Genomic DNA, 27227 nt, shown 5'->3' with positions numbered 1-27227 from the left:
AGTCAACTATTTTCAAAGGATGACAATTGTCAAAATTGCGGTCAGATCTGTCAGAATTATTCCTGTCATCAAATCACTATAATCTTTATCATTATCATGATTACCATCATTATTATCATTATTATCATTATATTGTCATTATCATCATTATTCATGATTACAACACATTACCAATAAATAATGTTATTTTTCATCGCTGCTGTTTTCTTTGTTACATATGTGATGATGATTCTTGATGATGGTAATAATTACAATTGATGGCACTGCTAGTACACTTACTACTGCTGCTGCAAGGGGCAGATCCAGCATTCGCCGATGGGGGGGGGGGGCGATTTTTTTTTACCATCTTTTCCCTGATCAGCCGCTCAAAATTGATTTTTGTTTGTTTCTTTGAAGGGGTAGTGTTACGATACTGCAACAAATAACAATGAAAATTTAGTTTTAAATTTGATATCTTTTTCTTTTATTACAGGAAATTGATCAATCAAAAAACAAAAACAAAACATTTTACATGTCTTGAAGAGTTAGATGTGCAATCCAAGGGTATGATAGTCCTGTATAAAATCCAAATAAAATCCAAGTCGGTTGGCAAAGATTCCTTAAATTAAAGTTCACAATGATGGCGATGATGAAACTGATGTTGAAGCACGATGAATAACAAGAGTCACTGTAACAAGTTGAAATGTCTGTGAAGACGATGTTGATGATGATTAACAGTCAATTTCAGCAATCCCTGGGTTGAAAATTGTTCATCAAAACAGCTTGATGATCTCGGTGAGATATGAAAATTCCTTTCTCAAAGTAACTGCAAACAGTAGTTCATTGATGGCGTACAAATAATTCCACAAAAGATAAATGTTGTATTCCAGTTGGAAATAAACTATGCTCTGACATAAAGTCTGGTGTGAAACTCTGAGTTCTGATCTGATGTGATGATGAAGAAAATGCCAGCTTACACACACATCCACCCACACACACAAACATATATATATATATATATATATATATATATATATATATATATATATATATATATATATATATAAACAAAAGAAGAGGGCCCTTTGCATAACGTGTATTACAGCGCGTCATGTTCTATGTACACTTGTAAATAATTCAGCATCAACGCAAGACGTAGCTTCCATGTATCTCTTTATTACAAGCTTTCGGCCAATGGGGCCTTCATCAGGCCTATAATGCATTGAAACAAACAGAACAAACCATACAAATAAGGTCGAAATAACAAAGTGAATGTGTAACAAAGGGTACAGAACAGAAGGGATATATATATATACAGAACAGATATATATATATATATATATATATTTCCACTGTTCTGGAAGCTTCTAGTATTGTCTTTTATAGGGGTTTTCCACTAGGGCCAGGACAGCGTCAGGACAAGGCGCGGAATGTAATAATTGTAATCCGCGTCCCTTCCGCAATCTGTCCGGACATTCCTGGGAGTGTCCGCATGCTGTCCTAAACCCTTCCTGGTGTTCGGGAAATCAAAATTTGTCCGAATCCAAATTTGAAACGTCAACGCCGTTACATTTTAATGACATTTTTTTCTTCTTTTTTTCATTCGATGGACTATGATAAAATCATGAACAATATGGTAGATGCATAATCATGCAAATTATGATATGATGTGATACATCATGGGGCGCGTTTCCATGTTAGAATATAACACTGTTCTGACATGTCAGGCGAAAAGAGATATTTTCCCTCTCATTCATTCGTATGAAGGCATAAAATATGGATGAATTTTTATTTGAAAAAAAAGAAAATCTTGTAGCTTATTTAATAGGAATAACGATTTTGAAAAGTGTATTTTGATGACGAAACAATTTTATATTCTCACCTGCTCTCAAATGGGTCGTTTTGGAAACAAATGGTTTTTCATTTAATAACTTGACGATAATTTCTTTGTATATCAAGAGGTTGTCCGTAAATTATTCTGATTATCCGGCGAGTCCTTGATTTTACCTCTCGGGACGTTGTCCTAAGTTTGTCCGGCTTTGTCCTGATACGATCTGCGCCATTAATTGTGTGTTGCTTATTTTATGTAATAGCGCCACCTTGTGGTCGCTTTGGCTTGTTGAAGTGTTTTTACTGTTTTGCGTGCTTTGTAAGCACTTCGGTAGCATCTCCTACCTGCTGCGGGTCGTGTTGAATAAAGAGTTCAAATTGTACGCCTTGTCTGTCGACTTGTTTGTTCTTTCGTGGTGGCAGCTTTGGAAACGGATCCTAGCCTTTTCACTGCCCAAACGGTCTTCGTGCTTTCCTAGCAGTCAGGCATCCAGCTCTAGCTTGTTGGGGTAAGTGTACTAACTTTCACTCACAAACACGGCTCGGCATAACGGTACGGTAGATCTATCATAGTCCCATCTATCCAGTTACGTGTCACTAAAACTATGGCTACCCCCAGAGCACCCAAACAATGGTGTCTCACTAAAAACGAATCCGTTACATCTTTTGAGAATTGGAAGCAGAATTTGATTTACATCCTCACTCTCGATCCCAATTTTGCCATATTCTTAGGTGCCGATTTCACGTGGCATAAGAAAACAAAACATGACCCACTACGTGGTATGTCTAGTGACCCACTTTCCGAGCCGTCAGAGACCAGGAGGTCTGCCCAACAGAAAGCGAGCATGTTGGAGCTAATGCTTGGGCAAATTGCGAATTACTGCCCGATAATATCGCGCAATTCTATCATTCGTGATTCTAGTTCACTAGTTGATATTTGGGGCAAAATCAGGCTACATTATGGCTTTCAAAGCAGTGGTGCCCACTTCCTTGATTTTTGCAATATCAAGCTAGAGGCGGATGAACGCCCGGAGGATTTGTATCAAAGAATCCTTGCCTTCGTTGATGATAATCTCCTTAAGGTTAATGGTGGTATATCTCACCATGGTGAAGTGATTTCTGAAGATGAAGAGTTGACTCCTACACTTGAGAATTTCATAGTCCTCCAATGGTTACAATTGATCCATGCTGATCTCCCTCATCTGGTAAAGCAGAGGTATGGCACTGAGCTACGCGCTCGATCTCTCTCATCTCTCAAGCCAGAGATTTCTCAAGCCCTCAACAGCCTGCTCGATGAGATTCACTCCTCCGAAAACTCTCGTGCTATGCGTGCTAATGCCTCTTTCCCTCAGCGGAAGGGACGCATGAGCAAGTTTCCCACTCAGGCTCAACCACGCCGCACTACGAAACCACAGTATTCCGATAAAACACGTCCTCACAAATACTGCCCTCTTTGCCGCGAGGCTCGCCGGCCCGATACTCATTACCTTAGCGAGTGTACATATTTGCCAGAACAAGATCGTCGCTTCATAGCCAAAGCCCGACAAGTCGCCAATATCTTTGAAGACGAGAACTTTGACGACAACAGTGATTCCGGGGAGCCTGAACGAGCTCCATCAGCTGTCAGCCCCACAGATGAGAATCCTCAGCATTCTCAAACTTCTGCCATGCGAGTACAGATTCGCCAGTCTCCGTATTTTGATGCCTTTTTTGGGCACCATACCACCCGTATTACGGTGGACAGTGGTGCCACAGGTAACATGATTCGTGCCGCAACTGTGCAAGCCCTTGGCGGTGAAATAAAACCTAGTTCGCAGTCTGCACATCAGGCGGATGGTGTGTCTCCCTTGGAAGTAGTAGGAGAAACATGCCTCACCTTCTCACGTGAATCTCAGCAACTTGTTTTTGAGGGTCTTGTTGTTCATGAGTTGGATGTTGAAGTTCTCGCTGGGACTCCCTTTATGGAACTCAATGATGTCTCTGTTCGGCCTGCCAAACGCCAAATATGCATCGGCGATGACTTAGTGATTACTTATGGCTCTAAGCCCTTGTCTAAAAAGAAGTCACATGCTGTTCGTCGGGCACATGTCCTTCGTGCCCCTCCGCAGTCCACCGTCCTATGGCCTGGTGATTTTGTTGAATTGACACTTCCTGTTGATTTGTTATCCCATGAGACTGTTGCCCTCGAACCCCGTGTTGTCAGTTCGAAAGTTCCTTCCAGTGCTCGCCAGTCATGGCCTGATCCCTGTATCATATCAAGTGTAGCAGGCAAAGTTCGTATCCCAAATCTCTCAGATGAGCCTCGTCTTCTCCGCAAGAACGAGCATTTTTGTCAAGTTAGGCCCGTGTATGTTAATGAGTCAACTAAATCTGGCCCACTTGTACCTGAGCCGGTCAAGCCACGGCCCTCCGTGCCTAGAGTTAGTAAACACTCCGATGCTATCTCATTAGATCCGGATAGCATCCTCTCTCCTAGCTTACGACAGGACTTTGCCATGCTCCATTCTGAGTTTGATGACGTGTTCGATCCTGCGTTCAAGGGTTACAATGGTTCTGCTGGTCCATTTGAAGCGGTGGTGAACATGGGTCCGGTCCAGCCTCATCAGCGGAAGGGCCGCTTGCCCATGTATGCCCGCCCATCCCTCGTTGAACTTCAAAACAAATTTGATGAGTTGGAACAAGTCGGTGTGTTTGCCCGCCCAGAGGATGTGGGCATTACTGTAGAGTACCTCAATCCTTCTTTCTTGGTAAAGAAACCCAATGGTGGTTTTAGACTCGTAACAGCCTTTGCCGATGTTGGACGTTACTCCAAACCACAACCATCCCTTTTACCTGACGTTGACTCAACCCTTCGCTATATTGGTCAATGGCGGTACCTTATTACCTCAGACCTTATCAGTGCCTTTTATCAGATCCCCCTTGCAAAGGCCTCAATGAAATATTGTGGCGTGGCAACTCCATTTCGCGGAGTAAGGGTATACACTAGGTCAGCAATGGGTATGCCTGGATCAGAAACAGCCCTTGAGGAGCTGATGTGCCGTGTCCTTGGTGATTTGTTACATGAAGGTGTGGTTGTCAAATTGGCCGATGACTTGTTCTGTGGGGGGAATACCCCCAATGAGCTCTTGGATAATTGGACTCGTGTCTTACATGCTCTCCGTTCTGCTGGACTTCGCCTTTCCCCTAAGAAGACAGTCGTTTGCCCCAAATGAACTGGCGTTCTTGGTTGGATCTGGTCTCAGGGCACTCTTAGCTCTAGCCCACACCGTGTCGCGGCCCTGGCCTCTTGTGACCTACCCAAGACTGTCAAGGGTTTGAGATCATTCATTGGTGCCTACAAGATGATTTCACGAGTTGTTCCTCATTGTGCTGTGTTGCTCAGCCCCTTAGATGCTGTTGTTGCTGGTCGTTCTTCTTCTGACCGCATTGACTGGTCTGATGACTTACGCGATGCCTTCCAAGCTTGTCGAGATGCCCTTTCCTCTCCTCGTACCATTACACTCCCCCATCCATCTGATCAGATTTGGATCGTCATGGATGGCGCTGTCCGGAACCATGGAATTGGCTCTACGATGTACGTTACCAGGGCTGGCAAGCCTCATCTGGCTGGATTTTACAGTGCAAAACTGCGCGGGCGGCAGATCACATGGTTACCCTGTGAAGTCGAAGCCCTGTCTATCTCGGCTGCTTGCACTCATTTCGGCCCATATATGGTTCAATCCCGTCACCGCTCATGTATTCTCACAGATAGCAAACCCTGTGTCCAAGCCTTTGAGAAGTTGTGTCGTGGTGTGTTCTCTGCAAGTCCTCGGGTGTATACCTTCCTCTCCAATGTCAGTAGGTATCAGTGTTCCATCCAGCACCTGGCTGGTGCTGTTAACATCCCATCTGACTTTGCTAGTCGTAATGCTGCTCCTTGTGCTGATCCCTCGTGTCAGATTTGCTTGTTCATCCACACAACCGAAGATTCCGTCGTCCATCGGATCACACCGAGTGAAGTCCTTGCTGGCCGAGAGAAACTCCCCTTCACGTCACGGTCTGCCTGGCACAGCATCCAGGCTGAATGTTCTGATCTTCGACGCACACATGCCCACCTCCATCAGGGGACGCGTCCATCCAAGAAGTTGACTGACATCAAGGATGTCAAGCGGTATCTTCGCGTTGCCACAATAGCACGTGATGGTCTCCTTGTGGTGCGTAGAGAAGTTCCCCTCCTTTCCCCACGTGAATGCATTATCGTGCCTCGAAACGTCCTTGCTGGTATCCTCACATCCATTCACCTCCAACTTGATCACCCAACACAGAGTCAGCTCAAATCCGTTGTCAACAGGCACTTCTTCGCCCTGGATATGGATCACGCCATCAAGCAGGTCACTGATCGATGCCACCAGTGTGCTTCTCTCCGCACTGCTCCCTCTACAATGGCTGCTCAGTCCTCTGGCGATCCCCCTGAAGTAGTCGGTGTTAACTTCGCAGCAGATGTTCTTAAGCGGGCAAAGCAGTTGATCCTTGTGCTCCGTGAATCTGTATCCGCATACACTGCTACTTGCCTCATTGCTGATGAGCGCCGGGATACTCTTCGTGAAGCTCTGATTCGTCTATGTGTTGAGCTTCATCCACTCAATGGCCCCCATGCTGTCGTTCGGACTGATCCTGCCCCTGGGTTTTCCTCCTTACGTGATGACCACCAGCTTGCTTCGCTTGGCATATCCATCGAGCTCGGCCGCCCCAAGAATGCCAATAAGAACCCGGTTGCTGAGAAGGCCATACGCGAGCTTCAGGACGAGCTGCTCCGCCATGCTCCTCGCGGCGAGCCCCTCTCTCCTTTGACATTGTCTCTGGCCACGGCCCGCCTAAACAGCCGTCTTCGTTCGCGAGGCCTGTCAGCGCGTGAGATATGGACTCAACGCGACCAGTTCTCCCATGCTCAGATTCCCATTTCTGACAAAGAACTCATTGCCAGCCAGCATCACCAGCGTATGGCTAACCACCCCCACAGTGAACGTGCAAAGGCCCCGTCCGGCATCCTTCCGGGTGATGTTGGTATTGAAGTCGGCGACCTTGTCTATCTTCGTGGTGATCGCACCAAGTCTCAGGCGCGCCCTCGCTACCTTGTCGGCTCTGTTGACGGTGCATGGTGCAATATCAGGAAGTTTGTTGGCTCCCAGCTCCGTGACTCATCTTATCGTGTGAAAACATCAGACTGTCTGAAGGTGCCTGGTTTCCCTGCCCGGCCTCAATCGGACCCCGTGGATCCCCAACAGAGCGACGATGATGAGGTTATCACTGCTTCTCCACCTGATGCCACCCAGCCGGATCCCCCTCCCCCGGTCCCTCCTGTTTTGTCTACCCCTTTGTGTGACGGCGCTTTCCCCTCGCCACCCAATAGCCCCCCTGTGCTGCAACGCCCCCAGCGTCGTCGACGCATGCCAGCTCGTTTTGAGGACTTTATTTGTGACTAATCGACCCCCCTCCCTTTGCCCCGTTTATATGTGACGTCTACTTTTCTGGACTTACGCTCAAGATGTGACAGATGGTTGTCGCTGTATTTTCCAGTATGACGGTTATCGATGCCTTTCCGTCATTCATACTTAATTTTTGCTTGTGTTTTAGACACACATGTTGTGAAAAGCATTCCCTTCTTCACCTGCTTTATAGGTGGTGTACCTATCTGGTGGTTGTCATGGACAAACCGTTTTTCACTTGTGTCATATTCCCTTTCAATATTGTGGTAACGACTACCCCATGCTTGTACCAGCTATAACTCACTCTTACAAGCTTTAATTTTTGGTTTATCTGAGTCACTGCAATCTCTGGTATATCATACCCCCCAGAGGGAGTGAAGAAGGGAAAGTGATCACGCCATTAATTGTGTGTTGCTTATTTTATGTAATAGCGCCACCTTGTGGTCGCTTTGGCTTGTTGAAGTGTTTTTACTGTTTTCCGTGCTTTGTAAGCACTTCGGTAGCATCTCCTACCTGCTGCGGGTCGTGTTGAATAAAGAGTTCAAATTGTACGCCTTGTCTGTCGACTTGTTTGTTCTTTCGCTGCATGCTGTCCGCGCCAAACGCCGAAAAAAATATTCAGACAATGCTGTCCTAAAACACTCCCAAGACATTTCCAGGAATGTCCTTGGACAAAACGGAGACAGTCCTGGTTTATGTCCTCGGACAAGTTCATTTGCATAATCTTTTTCGGGATTTGGTGCGGACAGCATGCCGAAATGACAAAAGTTGCTTCCGCAACCCTTCCTGGTCTTGTCCGTGCCCTAGTGGAAAACCGGCTTAAAATGAACATTATCCTTCTTTCTTGAATAGTCCACTTCTGGAATACTCTTGAATGACCTCAGTGAAATTAACAATGTAAATAACATAGCTAATCCTATTGCCCTTTTCACTGCAGGCAAACTGTATTGTCTATCTTGGGACATTCCAGAAATAACAAAGATTATTCAGCCTTATAATAGGCACGTCTAACAAAGCTTTACTGAGACATTCTGGAATATTCTTAATCATTGTACACTATGAATGGTTACACTTCGTAATTCCGAAGGTTCTTTATTCCGAAGGTTCGTAATTCCGAAACACGTAAATTGCCTATACCTCGATGTTCGTTAATCCGAAAACGAAAAAGGGTTCGTTAATCCGAACATTTGTGGCGTTATTCCGAAGGTTCGATAATCCGAAAACGAAATAAGGTTCGTTGTTCCGAAGGTTTGTTAATCCGAAAACGAAATAAGGTTCGTTAATCCGAAAACAAAATAAGGTTCGTTGTTCCGAAGGTTCGTTAATCCGAAAACGAAATAAGATTTGTTATTCCGAAGGTTCGTTAATCCGAAAACAAAATAAGGTTCTTTATTCCGAAGGTTCGTTAATCCGAAAAATGAAAACCGGGAAAGCAGAGGAAGGGCAAGTGTGGTGGTGGTGGTGGGGGGGGGGGGAGAAACACCGTTGCTGTTCAATTTTCATGAGGATGGGAAGGCAAGGGCAGCCAAATATGACACTCGTATGTCAAAATGGGCACTTGTTTTTTCACCATGACATTATCATCTGCGTGAAGTCATTGTGTGTTTTATAGTAATTAAGTGGAGAAAAGCCTTTTTGAAGTGACTTCTGATTATGGAAAGATGTATATTTAGGCTTTTTTTTGCGAGAGAGTATAATGAGCGTGCGGTTTGGAAAAAAAATCAAAGCTGAAGTTGTAAAACTCGTTTTGGGGGTCAATTACTCTTAGAATGGCATTATTGCGAGGTGTTGCGAGCGTGCATCACAAGCTCAAACTTTAGGGCATTTCAATAAGAAATGAAAATAAAAAAAATCCGCGCAGGTTTCTCATATCGTTAAAAAGATGTGCATCTAACCATGGGCCATAGGGTCCATGATCTAACTACAGAATTAACACAAGCGCAAAGCAAGAACTTAAATGTACTGACCAGAAAAGGAACCTGTTAAGGACTGCATTTAGTGACCTCTTTAGGATACTTATTCACCAATCGAATAATGCGAGTGCGAAGCGCGAGCTGAAAAATTGTAATATTCCAGCCTGAAAATTAATCTAAAATGTATACTTTAGAAAGAGTATTTATTTTGAAAAAGGGAATTTCCCATTTTGGAAAAATAGCATATCCGTGTTATTTCTTTTGGGGTGCAAGTGCCCCCTGCCCTTCCCCCCGGCGGATCCAACTTTCGCCAATAGGGGGCGGCGAAATTTTTCTCACCCATAATTTCCCCGATCGGCAGCTCAAAGTTGATTTTTATTTGTTTGTTTCTTTGAAAGGGTAGTCCTAACAGTCAATAATAAGTTTTATTCTTATAAAATAAAGTCAATATGTAATAACATCATAAGCCCTTTTTAAATAATGCGAGATGCCTGTGTACATTTAGATAACAACTGCGAGCAAGAAGCGCGTGCAGAAATTTTAAATATAAGCTCTGACCTGATCTAAAAGGGACATGTTGAGGAATTTTTGCAGTTAGCCATGAAGACGATATATGTTTCAACAAGGGGCAGCGGAGCGAATTTTCCTTGGGGGGGGGGGGGGGGGGGCAAAGCCAAAATAGGTGCACTTTTATGCCAAAACGGGCATTTTGGTGCAAACGGATATTTTCACTATGAGATTATCATCTGTGTAAAGAAGTTGTGTGTTTTGTAGTAATTAAGTTGAGCAAAGTTTTTTAAATTGATTTCTGATTGATAAAATATATCTTTAGGTTTTATTTTTCGCGAGCAAGCGGTTTGGAAAAAAAATCAAATCTGAAGTTGTAAAACTCACTTTTTGGTCAAATATGGACCTAATTACTGTTAAAAGTTTATCATTGTGAGATGTTGCGAGCGAATCACGAGCTCAAACTTTTGGAAATTTCATGTAGGCCTAATGAGACATAATAATAATAATAATATTGGTATTATTTACCAAGGGTAAACCACTTCAGTTCTGAAAACGGTTCTTCCAGCGGCCCTGCTATTATTATCACCCCGGCTTTAGCTTGGCTGCCTAGGCGCCCAAAGGAAGGCATTTCAAGAATTTCTTCCTACCGGGTACCCATTCACCTCACCTGGGTCGAGTGCAGCACAATGTGGATAAATTTCTTGCTGAAGGAAATTACGCCATGGCTGGGATTCGAACTTATATACGACCCTCTGTTTCATAGTTAGAAGACTAATCCACTGGGCCACAACGCCCCACATAAAAAGTAAACATTCCGAGCATTTTTGTAATTATGAAAAAAGGATTAACATTGTTAACACTAGGCGTAACTATCAATTTTATAAAAGTTTATTAACATTTATATTCTCTATTACCATTTTTATTATGATCATCGTTTTCATTAGTATTATTTTTATTTTTATTACCAGCAGAAGCTCTTATTAAAAATGACATCCACTCCAATACAAATCCTATTATCTGGAGGTTACTCGCACGCGACCAACACACTTAATCCCCTGCATCCTTAAACCATTTGCTTAGGCAGCAATTGCTCAGATAAAATCGAAATTAAGCCTATGCTTGATCCGGGCGCCTATTCTTAATACAATGCTTTGGCCACAGCGGCACATGTATCATCGTTCGTTATTACTATTATTGCATAATATCCTGTTATCTTGTAAGGACAACACCGTTCTTGTTACCAAAATGAATTTCATTTTCGGAAATACGAACCTTATTTATTTTTCGGATTAACGAACCTTATTTCGTTTTCGGATTTACGAACCTTCGGATTAACGAACCTTATTTCGTTTTCGGACTAACGAACCTTCGGAATTACGAACCTCATTTTGTTTTCGGACTAACGAACCTTCGGAATTACGAACCTCATTTCGTTTTCGGACTAACGAACCTTCGGAAATACGAACCTTCGGAATAACGAACCTTCGGAATTACGAATGTATGCGCTATGAATATCCTTAAAGAGGAAATAACTAAATAAATGAATGTAATTGCTCTTACAATTCTACTTATATAACAGTAGTCCTAACAGTCACTATAGCTTTATTCTTTTAAAACAACATAAATATATAATAATCTCATAAGCCCTTGATAAACAAGTTGCTCCTTTTACTGCTCAAAAACACTGCGGACTGGACAAAGACTAAACGCATTTGGGAATTCCCAGTGACCTTTCATCTTCGGGGAATTCCCTTTATGTCATAGCTGTACGTCCAGCATGCTGCGCAGAACACAAGTGTATCCGGCTTTTATAGCTACACGTAAGCTTAATATCCCCTATTATATATTCTTCACCGGAATTGTTCATGTGCGACAAAGCACCGATACTCGGCTTAGCTGACCGAAGGCAATTGAACGGTGAGTTTTAAAAGATACGTCCACACTAAAAAACAGGTTAGGTCTACATTAAAAAATATATAATATATGCTTTAGGGCTTATGGCTATAAAAAGCCTTTAGCTATAGGCCAGGGTATGTTAATGTATGCAAAATTAATTGCAGGAACTTCTAGGAATGTGATATGCAGAAAATAGTTTCAGACTCGTATGTACCTGTAATAATGTGAAGTAAACCTTGTTCCTAAGCAACGGCATATGTAATAATCTCAGTGCACCATATCTGAGTGTTTGGAAAATAGGCTTATCGCCTATATGGAATTATGTCATCTTTGTAAATAATTGATTCAACTCATCAGTATACACGTGAGCTGCTTAATTATAGATTTTCAAAATAAACAAATTTAGTTCTTAAGGACGAAAAATAATGACAACATCGTTCGCCACAAAAATGCTCTATTAACTATCCAAGGGTTGGCAAATATAAAACCGTATCTCTGTATTGCTAGATCAAATGCAAGTTAATTTATTCACTGTATTTGATGCTCGCTTCCAGAGAGTAATTCTATTTAATAAAAATGTATGAATATTACTTTTCTTTTAGAAGAGTGCAGCATATAGGCCTATGAAAATAATATCAATGTTACTTTCAATCGTAGATAGTAATTGTCTTTTTGGTTCGTGTTTTTACCAATTGAATTCGAGCTCCGAATGTATCCGTCAAGAAAACGTGAAATATTGAGCATTTTGATTCAAATAGATAATGGTATTGTATTTATCTCATTAGTTTGGTCGTCCATACTGGATTAATTTTCTGTTAAAAGGTGCGATAAAAAAACTTCCGGTGGTTCTCACCAGCCTGCTCAGACCAGACCAGATAAAAGGAAAATTTCATCCACCAAAGGACAAACGCCAGACACAAGCAACGCAATGGCAAAGACACATGCACAAGGTTCACAGCCGAAGGCACAACAATCAGCAGGAGCAACGCCACGTCCTATCTCAATTTCAGTCTGTTCTTCGGCCTATGAGCACAACGTTCAAGGACTCATAACCAAGCTCAATGAATTGAAAACAAGTCACCCTCATATGATTTCTGATGTCCGTTTTCGAAGCTTACCGTACAACGACATTGACTCGTTCAAGTTTCCTTCAAACGACCCTGTTGATGTGATGGTTCTCTGCCATTCAGTTAATAACAGAGGATTTTCAATCACAGATGTCGTGAATGCTGTCTATGGAAAATATCTGGATAATTGTCACAATGTGATTGGTAAGTTTTGAGGTTTGGGAATAGGCCTTACGATTATACTTGTCTTCTAACCAGTGTTCATGCTTAGTCCCGGATAGTGATTCGGACGAACACATTGGATCCCGACCAATTCTGTCGGAGGACCCATTGCTGCACCAATGAAAATAGTAAATTTCAACAATCTTCGATGGTTTAAGAACTAGAATCACGTGTAAAATGTTCCATCGGCCCCGGTTCTTGATAGAAGCAATTACGCTGTAGTTTCATATTTTTACTTGGTACTTATTTCATTTCCATACGATTATGAAAATGGTATATGAGGATTCCTTTCCATCCTTCATGGCAAAGGAAAATACAGGAATCTGATACAACTTTTGGCCAAATGTCGGGTCATTCGTTCCTATATAACTCTGTCCCCTTAATCCGTGCCTGCTTTCGGGGTATAATGATAAGTCTCAATATTTTATTGTTCTTTATCACTCCAGGTAAAAGGAAGATGGCAGTAGTTGTTCATGACCTTAGTGACTGCAAGCCAACGATCCTTGAGACCAGGATGAACGCATTCAAGAGGTCACAACCTTTGACATTTGAACTTGCTGACACAGTAATGGTGTGTGGTAGACTGGAAGACCAAGGCAATGTGGAAATCAGAGATGAGGATTGGACTAAACTAATAACATTCTTGGAAAAAGCAAGGTTTGAACCAAAAGAGAACAAGGCCGAAACACAAGGAGCTTTGAAAACCTGGATGGGTTCATTCTGGTAGTATCAGCAAATACTACTAAGATACCAAGTGGAGCAGTTCTAAAAGGAAAAAAAAGAAGGATACAAAGGTGAAAATGAGATTAATGAATAGCTGTTCTCATTGCATATATTCTACAAGCCCTATCCTCATGATCATATGATACATAATGATAATTATATTAACTTCAAGGTAAAGCGAAGCTATACGCTGTATGTTAGGATTGCATAATAAAGAACATGTACTTTTTTCCGAATTGCGCCAAGATTTCGTTTCCAACACTTCACAAATTTCACATTAAGTTCCTTTGTAAGTTGCATTACCTGATTCCATGAAATCGATATAGTATTACATGTATGTAATCAAAATTAGCGTAAAACAATGGAACCTAGAAAAGGTTATCATGGTCGGAGTTTAAGAAAGTTAAGTGATTAACAAGGCGCCAGAATTGTCAAGATTTTGTTTGATATTATTTTTTCCTTAATATAGTTGACTTAGATAGAAAATATACATACACGAATCACACATCACCATTTTAGACTCTTCTTTCTTTCTCTTTTCCCCTTAAAACTCGACTCCCTCTTTTCACTACTTGAAACATCATAACTGGGGCTACCGTTGTAGTTGCAATAATGGCAACTTGTTACTTACCATTATTGCAACTACAACGGTGGCCTTGATGGTAAATGGCTGCCAAGCCCTGTTAAAGGCCCCCTCACACCTAACCAAATTGCCTGAAATATGCCTTGCGATGGCTGGCGAAAAGCATTTTTTAATCGTTTTCAATGGTAACTGATGGTAAATCATATTTACCCTTCGTGTTTGGGTTCGTACACCTTCTGAACTAACAGCTGCGAATCTGCGATTATTCACATTCGCGCGGAAATTTTTAACCAGTTTAAAATTTCCAGACGAATTTACTAATCGTTGGTCATCTGTAAATCGTTTATTTATCGTTCGTGTGTTTTTGTCGCGCATAGTCCCTCATCGCGCTTTTGCCATAGTGGACCGATCTCGAAAGAAATCCTTAAAGGGGAATGAAACCTTTGGAAAAATTAGGCTTGTGTCGATATAGAAAAATCTAAGAATAAGGACAAAGAAAGTTTGAGAAAGATCGGACAAATAATGAGAAAGTTATGAGCATTTGAATATTTCAATCACTAATGCTATGGAGATCCTCCCATTGGCAATGCGACAAGGATGTGTGATGTCACATGTGAACAACTTTCCCTTTGATGGACTGTAAAATACCCCCAAAATGTTTGTTTTTGCTTTTTCTTATGGTGATACAAACTCTTTATCCATGATGTATTCTTTAAAAATTTGTATTGTATGCCCTCCTATAGAAAGAACACATGATCTACTGATAGATGTGATAAAAGGGGCAGTTTATCGCCTTCGGCTGCAATTTACTCGAATATGTGAACCGAACAATCGATATCCTTCGCATGTCATATTTATCCTTCGCTTAACGTTCGTTGATAAAATTTGACAATAGCTACTGATCGCATGATTTGACGGAAATTTTATTTGAATTCGTTGAATTCGCGTGCATTTTGTGCATTTTCCTATTCGTCACCCTTCGTCCGTCTACATTCGGTCAGGTGTGAGGGGGTTTTAATACTATGTCAGTTGCTATGCTGGTAAAGTTACAATAGTTGTAATTCATTATACGAAACGGACCACTTAACATGTTAACTGGAATCAAATCCACACTTATCATTCACCGATAATGATAAAATAAAAATCAAATTAAGCTTCATGTTTCTGATTTCGTTTGATGTGACGACTATAGCTTAATCTTGTAAAGGTGAACTCGTATATTTACATCTACATAACTTTGTAAATAATTGGTTGAATGTGATTGTTAAAAGCATTACGTGATCGTGATTCAGATAAGACTAGACTATGAAAGATGAACTATTTCCTTAACAATCTCACCATGATGATTTATATTTACAAATCAGAGCCGAATCAACGGACGGAAAGGGGGGGGGGGGGCGTCGCTCAAGCGTCCCCTCCTCCCCCTGAACAAAAGTAGATATGGGAAATATTCTCTAACCTTGTTTTTCTTCTTTCTTTTCGCTTGTCGAAGTCCTGCAACAAAGGAAAGTCCCCACCGCTTTTTGTACATACTTTGCTTGTCAGATTGTTTCGGGGAGGAAAATTATTACCCCTTTTCTCGAATAGAACCGTGATTGGACGAAGTGGAGACTCCTCACCCCTTTGATTTTTAAGAGTTTGTCATTACATTTTCATTTTTGAAATATCTATTTTCATCGGTAGCATGTACTTGTGTTCGTTTCAAAAGTATGGATAATTATAGCATTAACCACAAGTTTTATGATAACACACTAGCTCTTATTCTACGATGTTGGTCCAAAGGATATAGATTTGGTATTATAAGCCCCCGCCCATGTAGAAAAGAATACAATATTTGATGCTTACTGTATTATTTGTTTTTCAAATATAAATGTAAAAAAGAGTGTTTTTGTGCATTTGATGTTCTGATTCCATGAGCTCTTGGTATTTTGGATGTAAACAATTCGTATCAGAATAAAATTTATTGCAGGGGGGTAGAGCTCTGTCTTTCCGAAAAGACATTTCATTTTTGATAACTATCATCCAAAGACGTAAGTTTGAATATCCTGGATGTTACTCTGTATGCTTAAAGGCGTCAGTATGGACAACTTTTCATTTAAAGCACAATATAATTATGGCCTATTTCGAAGTTGTTATCATGAATATCCGGCCACGAGTATATACGACCAACACCTATGAAGTCCGCCACGCCTCACCGCACGCATCATCTGTGATATTCCTCTCTCTCTCTCTCTTTGAAAGGGATCGAAGTTCACCCTGACAAAAATTGTAAAACTAAGAAATAATGGTGAAGCACAGAGGAAAATCCATCAGAGATTTGAAATGTTATCACAATTTTATTCTAATTAATTTGTAATGTCATATCCGAGCAGCTTCCTATGTATCGTGAATTAAGAATGAAATAATTGAAGTGTTCTTTCATATGAATAAAAAAATGAAAATGGGCTTTATTGTACCTTTAGTAAATTAACAGACAAAATATTTAACACCCGCTCAAGAATGAAGAAAATTTTCATTCATCATGAACCATTGAAAAATGTAAATATAAGTATTTTATATTACATTACATACGGAACAGCTGCTCGTATATGACGCCACCAATCAAACATTTAAGATTATATTAATTTTCTTAATCTTTGATGGATTTTCCTCAAACCTACACCAATATTTTTTATTACATTTCTGGGTCCCGTAACACAAAGGTTAGCGGTTAATCGTATGCTTGATTTTCACGATTAATGTTTTGAGGGAGAGTGGAAATACTCTCATTTATTTCTTTCAATAATATATACATGTAAAAACATACAAATATCATACATTATTTTGAACATAAATATACAAATATAATCATGAAACATTAAGATGAGATTTGAAAAAAAAAATAATGAAAGAAAAATGTATCCCAAAAAGCCTCAAAGGCTTGCAAAAAGGGAGACCAAGAATAAAAACATAAGAGTGGTTATAGAAAATGATTTACAAATAGAACAGAGTACCGGAATGCGTCGCCACAACAGTAATATTAGAGTTTGATTGCAATGATCGGCGGGCACGTCGTCAGTACTTTCTTTCAAACCAAGACACTGACGACATGCCAGCCGGTCACTAAGTGAATCAATTAAGAAAAAAACAAACAAGAAAATTAGGCTGCGTTTAAAAAAAAATTGATTGATTGATTGTACATTGTAGTCAATTGAATCAATCGTAGAAAAAAGTTCTACGATGATTGCTAAGCTGTGTGTTACGAGCCACTGGTTTTTTTTATATCAAAATCTTTCGTTAGGGATAACTTCTCCTTTAATTCTAACAGATAGTTGCTCATCTGTACGTATACCTATATCTCATTTATTCAATCCACAACAAGTATATTAAAGACAAAGACTAGACATATTAAATAATCATTTATTATGTGAAGTGGATTAAAGGCCCCATCACTTTAAGGTTTTTATTCTTACTTGATATGTGTTTTCAGTTCTTATTTCATATTTTCATCTCTCAGCTGTTATCTCTTGTTTGGTGATAAAGTGTTGCAATAAACCTGCTAATATGTTCTGAATTTATTGTTGATAGTAGTCACTTGTTGATGTGTTGAATCAGGTGTTGGTGTCGCGTGCAGACTCATGATTTTTTTTCAAGTAGGCCTATAGGGGGGGGGGGGGGTTGAGGTGAGGGGAAAAATTAAAAAAGGAGAACTTCAAGGAAGAAATCCCCAAAGAGAGGGCAGGGTTATGTCACATTTTACTTCTCTGTTCTCTAGGATACTTGTAATGGAGGATGGTTGCTCTTGGGGTTTATTTCCAATTCGTCTAATATCAATTCGTCCAATCGCGAAACCTTCTACCATTTGGTCTATCATCATGGTCAGTTCGTCTACTCACAACATGGTCTACTTCATTTAGTCTAATGCCATTCCCTCTAATAAACAGTTAGTCCAATAGCCATACCATTTGGTCTAAATAAACAAGTGTTAATTATCCAAATAAAAGAAAATGGGTATTAGACCAACTGGTTATTAGACGAAATGGAAATATACGAAATGGTGATTAGACGAAGTGATGATTGGACCAAACGGTTGTTAGACGAAATGTTGATGGACGGTTTGGATGGGTGTGGGAGGGGCAGGTAAGAAATTTTCGGCTTCCTCTATATATAGGGCCGTACGCATGAATTTTCCCAGGAATTATTTTCGCGGTTTTTTTTTTTGAGAAACAAGAAAGCGAGGGAGCAAGCAAGGAAGTGATTTACAAATGAGGTAACAAATAAGATTCACAGCAAAAGGTGTAAGCTTCCATATTTTCTCCTTCATTTTTTTTTCTTCTTCCTCTTTTTTTTGAGGAGGGGTGGAGCGAAATGCATTTAGCAGGGGAGACCACCATAGCTCGCCTCCACCATGTCCAACCCTGCTTTCGGTATACTCTTGATTCAGTGATAGGTCTATAGGGCACACATGAGTATTACAGACCCCCATTCACTCACGTGTTATATCATAGCTCATCAAAAAATCATTAAAACTCAATCCCTCGATAGATTTTGCTTTAATTCACTAACATTAGTCACAATTAACAGTACATTAAGACTTGATATGTTAATCAGGTACTTGCCCAGCTCAATCAAAAGTTAAATGGCCAGAAATAAGACTAACCATAATTTCGGCCAGTTCATTGCCAGAAAAAACAGAACTGCATTGTGGGTAATAATAATTAAAATGAAAGACAAAAATGCAGTCTAGCCTCGCCAAACGCCTTAATTATGAAAGAGTATGAACATAGCATTATCTCTATCCTTCTTTTGATATACAAACATTTGATCTATTTTTAATGAATTATTTTAATCAATAAAGTCATGTGATCTTTACTTACGCCCGTCCGACATGCTTTGCGCGCAGATGAATTACTCTCATGTGCCCTATAGCCCTTTTGTACTTACCTAATGTGGGCGAGATGGTAAAACTGTATTTGAAATTCTTGATTTTTCTTATTTATAATAATATATTCATATTCAAGAAGTAAATTGGACATTATGGAGCTTGACCTTCAATGACTTTGTATAGTTTGAAACAGATTATTTTCCTTTTCACCTAACACGCACAATATACAAAACAAAAAAATAACCCAACACAATATTCAAACAGCATCGTTCATCAAGTACAACGTTTACGTCGATTACATATTTAGCCTGAATTGTAGACTATGGTTTTGTTTGTGACACTGGAAATTCCCCGTTTCATGAAACTCGTCCATTTTCATGTGATACGGAAGAGTACCATACATGTATATCTTCTAGAATAAATACACGTAGTTCAGTTGCAGTTAGCTGGTAAATATGCATTTATTTCATTATTATTAATATTTAAAGACATGATAGGCAAATACAAACATGACGAATACTTATTCAAATTTTACGTTATCATGGTTTGATATGAGTTTGAGTTAAGACATGATTAATTTCTTTCAATTCGCACTCGATTATGGTATGACTTACATGTAGGCAGTGGCGTACCGTGGGTCGCGGCATTGGGGGGGGGGGGGCACCAGCAAAAATTTTGAGTCACTTAGAGAGCGCGCTCAGTTGCCAGGTATACTGACATAATAGAGACATTTTAAGGACAGTGCCATTAAACGGATATGTATCTCACTGATCACATAATGCGAGCGCGAAGCGCGAGCTGAAATTATTTTGAAATTCAGACCTAAAAAGAGACATTATAAACAAATGTTTGTAATCATAATACATGCCTGTCTCACTAAACATACAATGCGAGCGCAAAGCCCGAGCTGAAATTTTGTGTATATATTGACCCCAAACAAGGACATTTTAAGGACTATATTTTGGGAATCCAATAAGAGTATACATATCTCACCATAGTCATCTAATGCGAGTGCCAAGCGCTTGCTGATTTTGTTTGAATAATATACATCTAAACACATGAAGCACTTTATTTAGTCATTGTAATCATGATTATCATACGCATCGCACTAGTCAAATATTGCGAGCGCGAAACGCGAGCTGAAAATTTAGGAAATTTAGACCTGAAGAGGGGCATTCTAAGGCCTGCTTGTAGGAATTCACGAATACCATGCTTATTTCACTAACCAATTGATGCGAGCGCGAAGCGCAAGCTGAAATTTTTTGATATTCAGATCAGAAAAAGGGACATTTTAAGGTCTGATTTTAGGAATTCATGAAGAACAGACATATCTCACCAATCCACGAATGCAAACGTAAGCACGGACATGAAATGGTTTATATTAAGACCTTAAAATGGGGCAATCACTTTAAGTAGTCATGAAAAGAAGCATATGTCACTACATAAAACAATGATAATTTGAAGTGCGAGGAAATATATTTTGTGTATATTGACTTGAAAACGGGAGGTTTTAGTACAACAGGATATATCTTGTTACACAGACAATGCGAGCACCAGGAACAATGAAGACATAGCCTAGGCCCTGCGCAAATTAGGCCTGTGTTTCATAAATTTATGATTTCTTAATGTAATGTTACATAACATAATTATAATATAATATAACATTATAATAAGCAATAATCTATTCTTTCCCCAGTACGTTTCTCTCCCTTTCTCCCTCTTTTTCCCCGTTTTTTTTTTTGCCAGCCGATTGGGGGGGGGGGGGGCACGTGCCCCCCATGCCCCCCCCCCCCGTAGTTACGCCACTGTATGTAGGAGGTTATTAAGGAGTTGATATTTTATTGTTTTTCATTTTATTGTTGATGGTGCAATGTGTTCTTATGTTATTGAAAAAACACAAACGTTTTTTCATTGTTTAGGGGTCTATACTGCAGTTAATGCTATCTCCAAAAGTATTATTCATGTCAATAGAACTAGAATCTACACAATTAATACGAAGGTCGATATCAAATCTTCCTCCTTGTGGGAATGTAACCCTATTTTCCATTAGAGATGAAGTAATCGTTGACCCTTGTTCTTTTTGCAATTTATGCCCCAACTTAATACATGTTGGTTTTTTATTTATTGACAATCTTATCTAAGCCTGTGGTTTAAAAAGGATCATATACACTTGTCAATAAAGGGGGGATAATTGTGCTCAGTGGCTACGCTTTAAATTTACGTGAGAGTTAACTGATAAGGAAAATATTATCTTTCTAAAGCGATCTATAAACCTGCAAAACTTTGATTCAATTCCGAATAAACATGATAAACAAAGAGTGTAAAAGAGAAAGCTTGCATCTAATTAAGGGATACTCCGGGCTGAAGATATTCATCTCTAAATAAATAGAGTAAAATTCACAAAACAAAATGCTGAAAATTTCATCAAAATCGAATAACAAATGACGAAGTTATCGAATTTTAAAGTTTAGCATTACTTCTTAAAATAGTTATATGCAAGTCATCATGAATATTCATAAGGTGGGCTGATGATGTCACATTCACACTTTCCCTTTTCTTATGTTATTACATGAAATCATAATTGTTTCATTTGTCATACATGAGTGAATAATGTGTCTCCTCTATTATAATATATTTCTACAGCAATTAATATCCAATGCATTAATCAATTGTCAATCCAAATTTTTTCAGTTCTTAGTAGAAAAAATTTGAATTAACCCAATTTCATATAGTAAAATACAAAAGAACAAGTGGAGTGAGTGTGACATCATCAATTTGCTCATTGAATATTCATGAAGACATGCCTTGAACTGTTTCACCGGAACAATGCAAATCTTTAAAATGCCATAACTTTGTTGTTTGTTGTCCAATTTTGATCACATTTTCAGTGTTTTCTTTGTCTGATTTTCTTTATCTTGTTGAAATCATTTTATTTTCAGCCCGGAGCATCCCTTTAACCAACAACCAAGATCAATTACAGGAGGAGTTTGCGATCACGTTAGGTCAGCAGAGGATCAGCAACTTCAACCTGAACTCCGAGGGACAGCCATCATGGCAGGATCTAATAACCAACGTCAAGTCTCTGTCACTGTCTGTACATCCTCATACGAGTATAACATCAACGGTCTCATGGACCATCTACAGAATCTCCAGAGGCACCATCAGCAGCTCATCAAGAAGGTGTCCTATCATCAGCTCCCTTACAACAACATAGACAAGCACAAATTCATCAAGGAGCAACAAGTCGACGTGATGATCCTTTGTCACTCTATCACGAATAGAAGGCTGGCCATCACCGACGTACCCGATGCTTGCTATGATAAGTTCCTCCCGAATTGCACGGAGCTTCTAGGTGAGTCGTGTTTAACTCGCTGCCCACTGGAACCTGGAATAGTTTCTGTACAAAGAGGACAGGAATTACATAGTTCATGATATTACTGTTTTATTTTAACTGTTACTGCTGTAAGTTAAAACTATACGAAACTTATGATGTTTGATAAACAAGCACTATTACGTGTTTTGGTTGTATCCTCTTTTGAAGATAACCGACTGGTTAACTTGTTATTATTGTTATATCTACACAATCCTGTCAAACATGGCAAAGGACAGTCCAAACTTCAGATTTTTACTGTGGCGATGGAAATGTTTATCATCCGAAAATTTTGACCAACATCACACGGCAACACAAAATGCAATCCGACAAAAGCTATTACCTTTATCCCAATGACCTATTCTAATATTGGTTGGTTTATTCGGTTTGTTGGTTTGAATCACAGTGACTGTAGCATCTTTATGTGCATAATCATTTATCATTCTCTGAACATTTTCTTTCAGGAAAAGAGAAGATTGTGGTGATTGCTCATGACTTCAAGGATATGAGTGAGAAGGAATATCAGGGGCAGATGGTGACTCTTCGACGTCAACAACCAAAGACGTTTAAAAGCTCAGATCTCGTCTTGATATCCGGAAAGCTAGATGAAGGGAAAAGACTTAAAGACCAAGATGAAGCAAATCTACTCGAGTTCTTGAGGAGGGCGTCCCAACAGCCTGAGAAAAGAGAGCAAGGATTCATGTCCATTATTAAAAGTATGTTTAAAAATACATATATGAAAAGATGTTTCCATTTGCGAAAAAATGAAACATGAATGGTTTGCTAAGGTCATGAAGATTCGGGAACGGGAATTATTATTTTTGATGTTTTTAATGTATTTCTCTGAATTATAAATGAAATTTCTATGAATGATAACCATGAAATTTTGTGATTATTAAATGGCAAGAATCAATGTTTTCCGAGGCTTTGTTGCTGTATACATTGTGAAATACATTTTATTAGAATGGAGTTGATGTTTCATATAATAAATATTATTTGGTCAAAAAACGCAATAAAGGCTTCATTTCAGAGCCCAAAGTAGAAGGAGTTTCATGTCCACGTAACTCAACATCAACATTTAAAAACTGTTTCGTATTCACACTATATGCAGTAAACGTGTATGGGTTACAATTAATATAACTGATTTTGGTTATGTTTCAGAAAATCTTCCATCGCTGGATTCCTCTCACCAACGTCGTAAACGCCCTGCCCAACCGGGAGTTGTACAATATCAGGGACAAGAACATCCTGTCACAATCAATCAACCCGCCAACCTTCCCTCACATAGTCAAGGACAAGGCGGTCAAAGTTACTATCCTATACAACAGTCCCAGCGACATCCACCACCAAGTTCTGTGCAGCAACGGGGACAACTCACACAATATTCCACACAACAAGGACAACAGCCTGTAGAAAAGCATGATCAGTATGTTGGACATCATCATGGTCAGACTGCAGGACCACGTGTGCCACAAACTCCTGTTCAGCAAACTGGAATGAATCCTTCCCAACTGTCCGGAAAACATGAACAAAATCATGCAGAATGTTCGCCACACAAACATGGGAAAACCATTGGACAGCACTCTTCACAACCTCCTTCGGGACATCAACCACACAATCCACCGCAATACACTCCTCAGCAACTGCCTCAATATCATCCACAGCAACATGCAGCATCACACAAGAGACCAGTGCCACAATCCCGTCAAATCAATGTTTCAATCTGCACCTCTTCGGATGAGTTCAACATTAGGGGCTTACTTTCCCGGTTGAACGAGCTGAAAACCGATAGTGCACCCTTTATTGCCGACATCCGATTCCGGAGACTACCATACAACGATATCGACTCTTTCAAGTTTCCTTCCAACGACCCTGTTGATGTGATGGTGCTCTGTCATTCAGTTAACAACAGAGGATTTGAAATCACAGACGTCACGAATTCCATCTACGACAGGTTTCTGAAGTACTGCAACAAAGAGATTGGTAAGTCCCTACTGGAAAGAACACAGTGTGGTCACAGTGTGGAACGCAATGTGAAATAACTTTCACACTGTTCAATTTGAGCATTTCAACATATTCACATATTCGACCATGTAAACACTGCCGAGGTGTCCAGTGTGAAAATACCTTCACAGTGTTAATTTTTTAGCATTTCAACGGTTTGAATAATATTTTCACTATGTAAATACAGTGTGATCAAATTGTGTGACACTGTGTTTTTTCAGCAGGGGTAAACTGACTGGACTCGTATCAAACATTCAAATTTAAATATCTTAGACCAGAATAGGCTCATTTTGAAGGGGAGGGGGCACAAAACTATCTAATGATGACGATATGTATTTTTATAAATTGAATTTAAATGAATTATACTGGGTGTATTATAGTTACAAGGCCCAGAATTCTCAATCTTTCTTTTTTCTTACCCCTCATTATCCCCAATACTTGACTCATAATATAGGTGGTGCCCCCACCCCATGGGGCGCTTATGGTTTAGACAAATAGTTATTAAAGTACTTAAATTCCGAATTGGGGGTAACTTGCAGTGAGGATAGTCAATTCAAAGCATAATGGTTTCAATATAAGATCTTTCACAGTAATTTTAGAAAAGCAATGTTCAAGATAAGGTTACACAGGGTAGGCCTAAATGTACATTGATTTTATGTAATGTTTCGAACGAATTTGTAGATACAGGCAGTATAAATAGGTTACTATTATTATTGTGTTTGGTGTCACCTTTGAGGTGAATATCAAACTGAATCACTATGATCCACAGGTCTCTCCTACGGATAAATCGGTTTTTTTTTTTGCATCAAACGAAGACAAACATTTATTTCGTCAGAAGCAACTAGATTTAATTCACACATGATTATTTTCTTTCGGCATAAACCCGAAAATCAAGCATGTCCCCAGTGTTTTGTCCATGTTTTCTCTTGTTCTGTAGGGAAGGAGAAGTTGGCTTTAATCGTCCATGACATTCGTGAATGGAGTCCAGGAGTCGCTCATAACAGGATGGACTACTTTAAGAAAACGCAACCTTCAACTTTCAAGTTTGCCCATACCGTACTCATCTGCGGTAATCTTGAAAAGTCCGAAAATTTGGAGATTTCAGAGAAAGACATGGCACAACTGCTCTTCTTCTTTGAATCAGCAAGTTTAGAACCAAGAAAGAAGGCTTCAACTTTTGACATCATTAAACATGTTAAAAGATAATTCTTTATCAATTCATACGAATTGATAAAGAGCGAAATGATATTCCATTGATTTACAATGCTATGTATGTTTAAATTATCACTTCCCACTCTATATTTTGGTGTTAATTGTTTCTGATGTTAGATATTTTGTATTTTGTATTTTTGATGTTGTTTGTTGTTGTTGTTGTTGTTCATAGTTATCTTGACATGTATTTTAAACTGCAGGGCGCCTTTGTAAAGCAGTTTTAAGAACTGAACAGGCCTAACCTGCAGTATAAAATAAATAAAACAAAATAAATAAATAAATAAATAAATAAATAAATTTCCTCGCGTTCTGAATAAAGCTAGAAACAAACATTATCTCGGATGACACATTTCTGATTCGTGGAAGATGAAAAATTTGATTTAGTTCGTTTAAATTGGTGTAAGAATTATTTTAATTTCAGGTTGTTATAATTTAAGAAGAAAGAGTTGGAAACACTATATACACATGGCACATAACATAAGCATATTTCATCAATGGATGAGTAATATTGTAGATAATTAAAGTATGAGAAGATAATCTTTTATATACGAATATGACGAAGGAGAACAAGATTTTCCCGGATCACCAATATGCCAACATTCATTTTCTCTGCCACATTATCCTGAAGATGATGTGAATGAAATATAAAAAAATTAACTCGTAACAACATCACTTTACTCTGAGTTGGAGAGGGTTTGACTGAGAAATTTGACAAGATAAAAAAGGGCTCCACTACAAAATAAAGGTCTTTTTGGTACCGAGAAATTTGACTTGAAGAAAAAGGGTTTCAGTACCAAATGAAGAAAAAAAAAGTTTACTATGAAGTGAACATAAAATGGGGTTGGCTCCAAATTGTTGGTCACTTCTTTTTTCTTTTTTTTTACTTGGCAGCCAAGGGAGGGGGGGGGGGGTTAAACCCCCTACCCCCATAGATCTGCCACTGTCAGCTTAATGCTGAACATTTATTAGAAATTGGATTTGGAAAGCTATACATTTCAAGGATTTTATCAATTCAATCATGGACATTATAGAATTCCTGATTGACAAATCAAATATATTATGCTCAAAACGACTGACGGGAGGGTCATGTCAAAAGGACGTCGAACTTATCGTTTTCTGCTCTGTTTGTATTGTGTGTTTCTCCAATAAAGAATCGTAGCATTTAACGTGGTAAATATTCATCTTTCGTAATCATCCTTGATATGTAAGGTCTTCTTATATACATGTAGATTTTTTGTGTGTCTTGTGTATTATACTATTGTTAAAGAGCATGTGCATGCGTAAAGTTTTATTAGACATATTACATTCCTTTCGTTTCTGGTCAATAAATAATCGGAGATACCTGATTGAATGGGTTATGTTGTTTTATAATGAGTGGTGATTCCATAGGTTGGGGATGGGCATCGGGCCACTTACCTTGAATTTCGAGGACAAGTACGAAATTTTACTATTATATATATATTGAAAAAATAATAACAAAAAGGAAACGTGGAGTTATCTTAATTCTCCCTTTTTCTTGTATAGCAGTTGAACACTTGCCGCACGATGTATTTTATATGATAGGAAATCATTGTCATAACCTGATAAAT

General features: G+C 39.3%; 2 protein-coding genes across 2 annotated transcripts in view; both read left to right on the top strand.

Annotated features, from left to right (window-relative positions):
• The window catches only part of LOC129270288 (hornerin-like), a 47035-nt gene extending 29294 nt beyond the window's left edge, over window positions 1–17741 (top strand). Inside the window, exon 9 of the mRNA XM_064105494.1 lies at window positions 13329–17741. Within this exon, the coding sequence (XP_063961564.1) occupies window positions 13329–13609 (281 nt within the window). The 3' untranslated portion in view covers window positions 13610–17741. The remainder of the gene's footprint in view (window positions 1–13328) is intronic.
• A 1675-nt stretch (window positions 17742–19416) lies between these two features.
• On the top strand, window positions 19417–26984 carry LOC129270287 (uncharacterized). The gene is made up of 5 exons (XM_054907684.2): window positions 19417–19501; window positions 21992–22404; window positions 22887–23138; window positions 23584–24405; window positions 25364–26984. Exons 2-5 carry the CDS (start codon window positions 22104–22106, stop codon window positions 25630–25632), a joined length of 1644 nt encoding a protein of 547 aa, XP_054763659.2. The 5' UTR covers window positions 19417–19501; window positions 21992–22103; the 3' UTR covers window positions 25633–26984.
• Window positions 26985–27227: the final 243 nt, after the last annotated feature.

The sequence above is a fragment of the Lytechinus pictus genome, chromosome 10 (genome assembly GCF_037042905.1).
Source record: "Lytechinus pictus isolate F3 Inbred chromosome 10, Lp3.0, whole genome shotgun sequence".
Classification (NCBI taxonomy): Eukaryota; Metazoa; Echinodermata; class Echinoidea; order Temnopleuroida; family Toxopneustidae; genus Lytechinus; species Lytechinus pictus.
Note: the sequence above shows the minus strand (reverse complement) of the source record. Positions and strands in the feature narration are given on the sequence as shown.

What these genes read in the sequence shown, in the direction of transcription:
- LOC129270287 (XM_054907684.2), top strand. Translation starts at nt 22,104, where the DNA reads ATGGCAGGATCTAATAACCAACGTCAAGTCTCTGTCACTGTCTGTACA. An exon ending in GAATTGCACGGAGCTTCTAG is followed by an intron (nt 22,405 to 22,886) that starts GTGAGTCGTGTT and finishes ATTTTCTTTCAG; the next exon opens with GAAAAGAGAAGATTGTGGTG. An exon ending in GTACTGCAACAAAGAGATTG is followed by an intron (nt 24,406 to 25,363) that starts GTAAGTCCCTAC and finishes CTTGTTCTGTAG; the next exon opens with GGAAGGAGAAGTTGGCTTTA.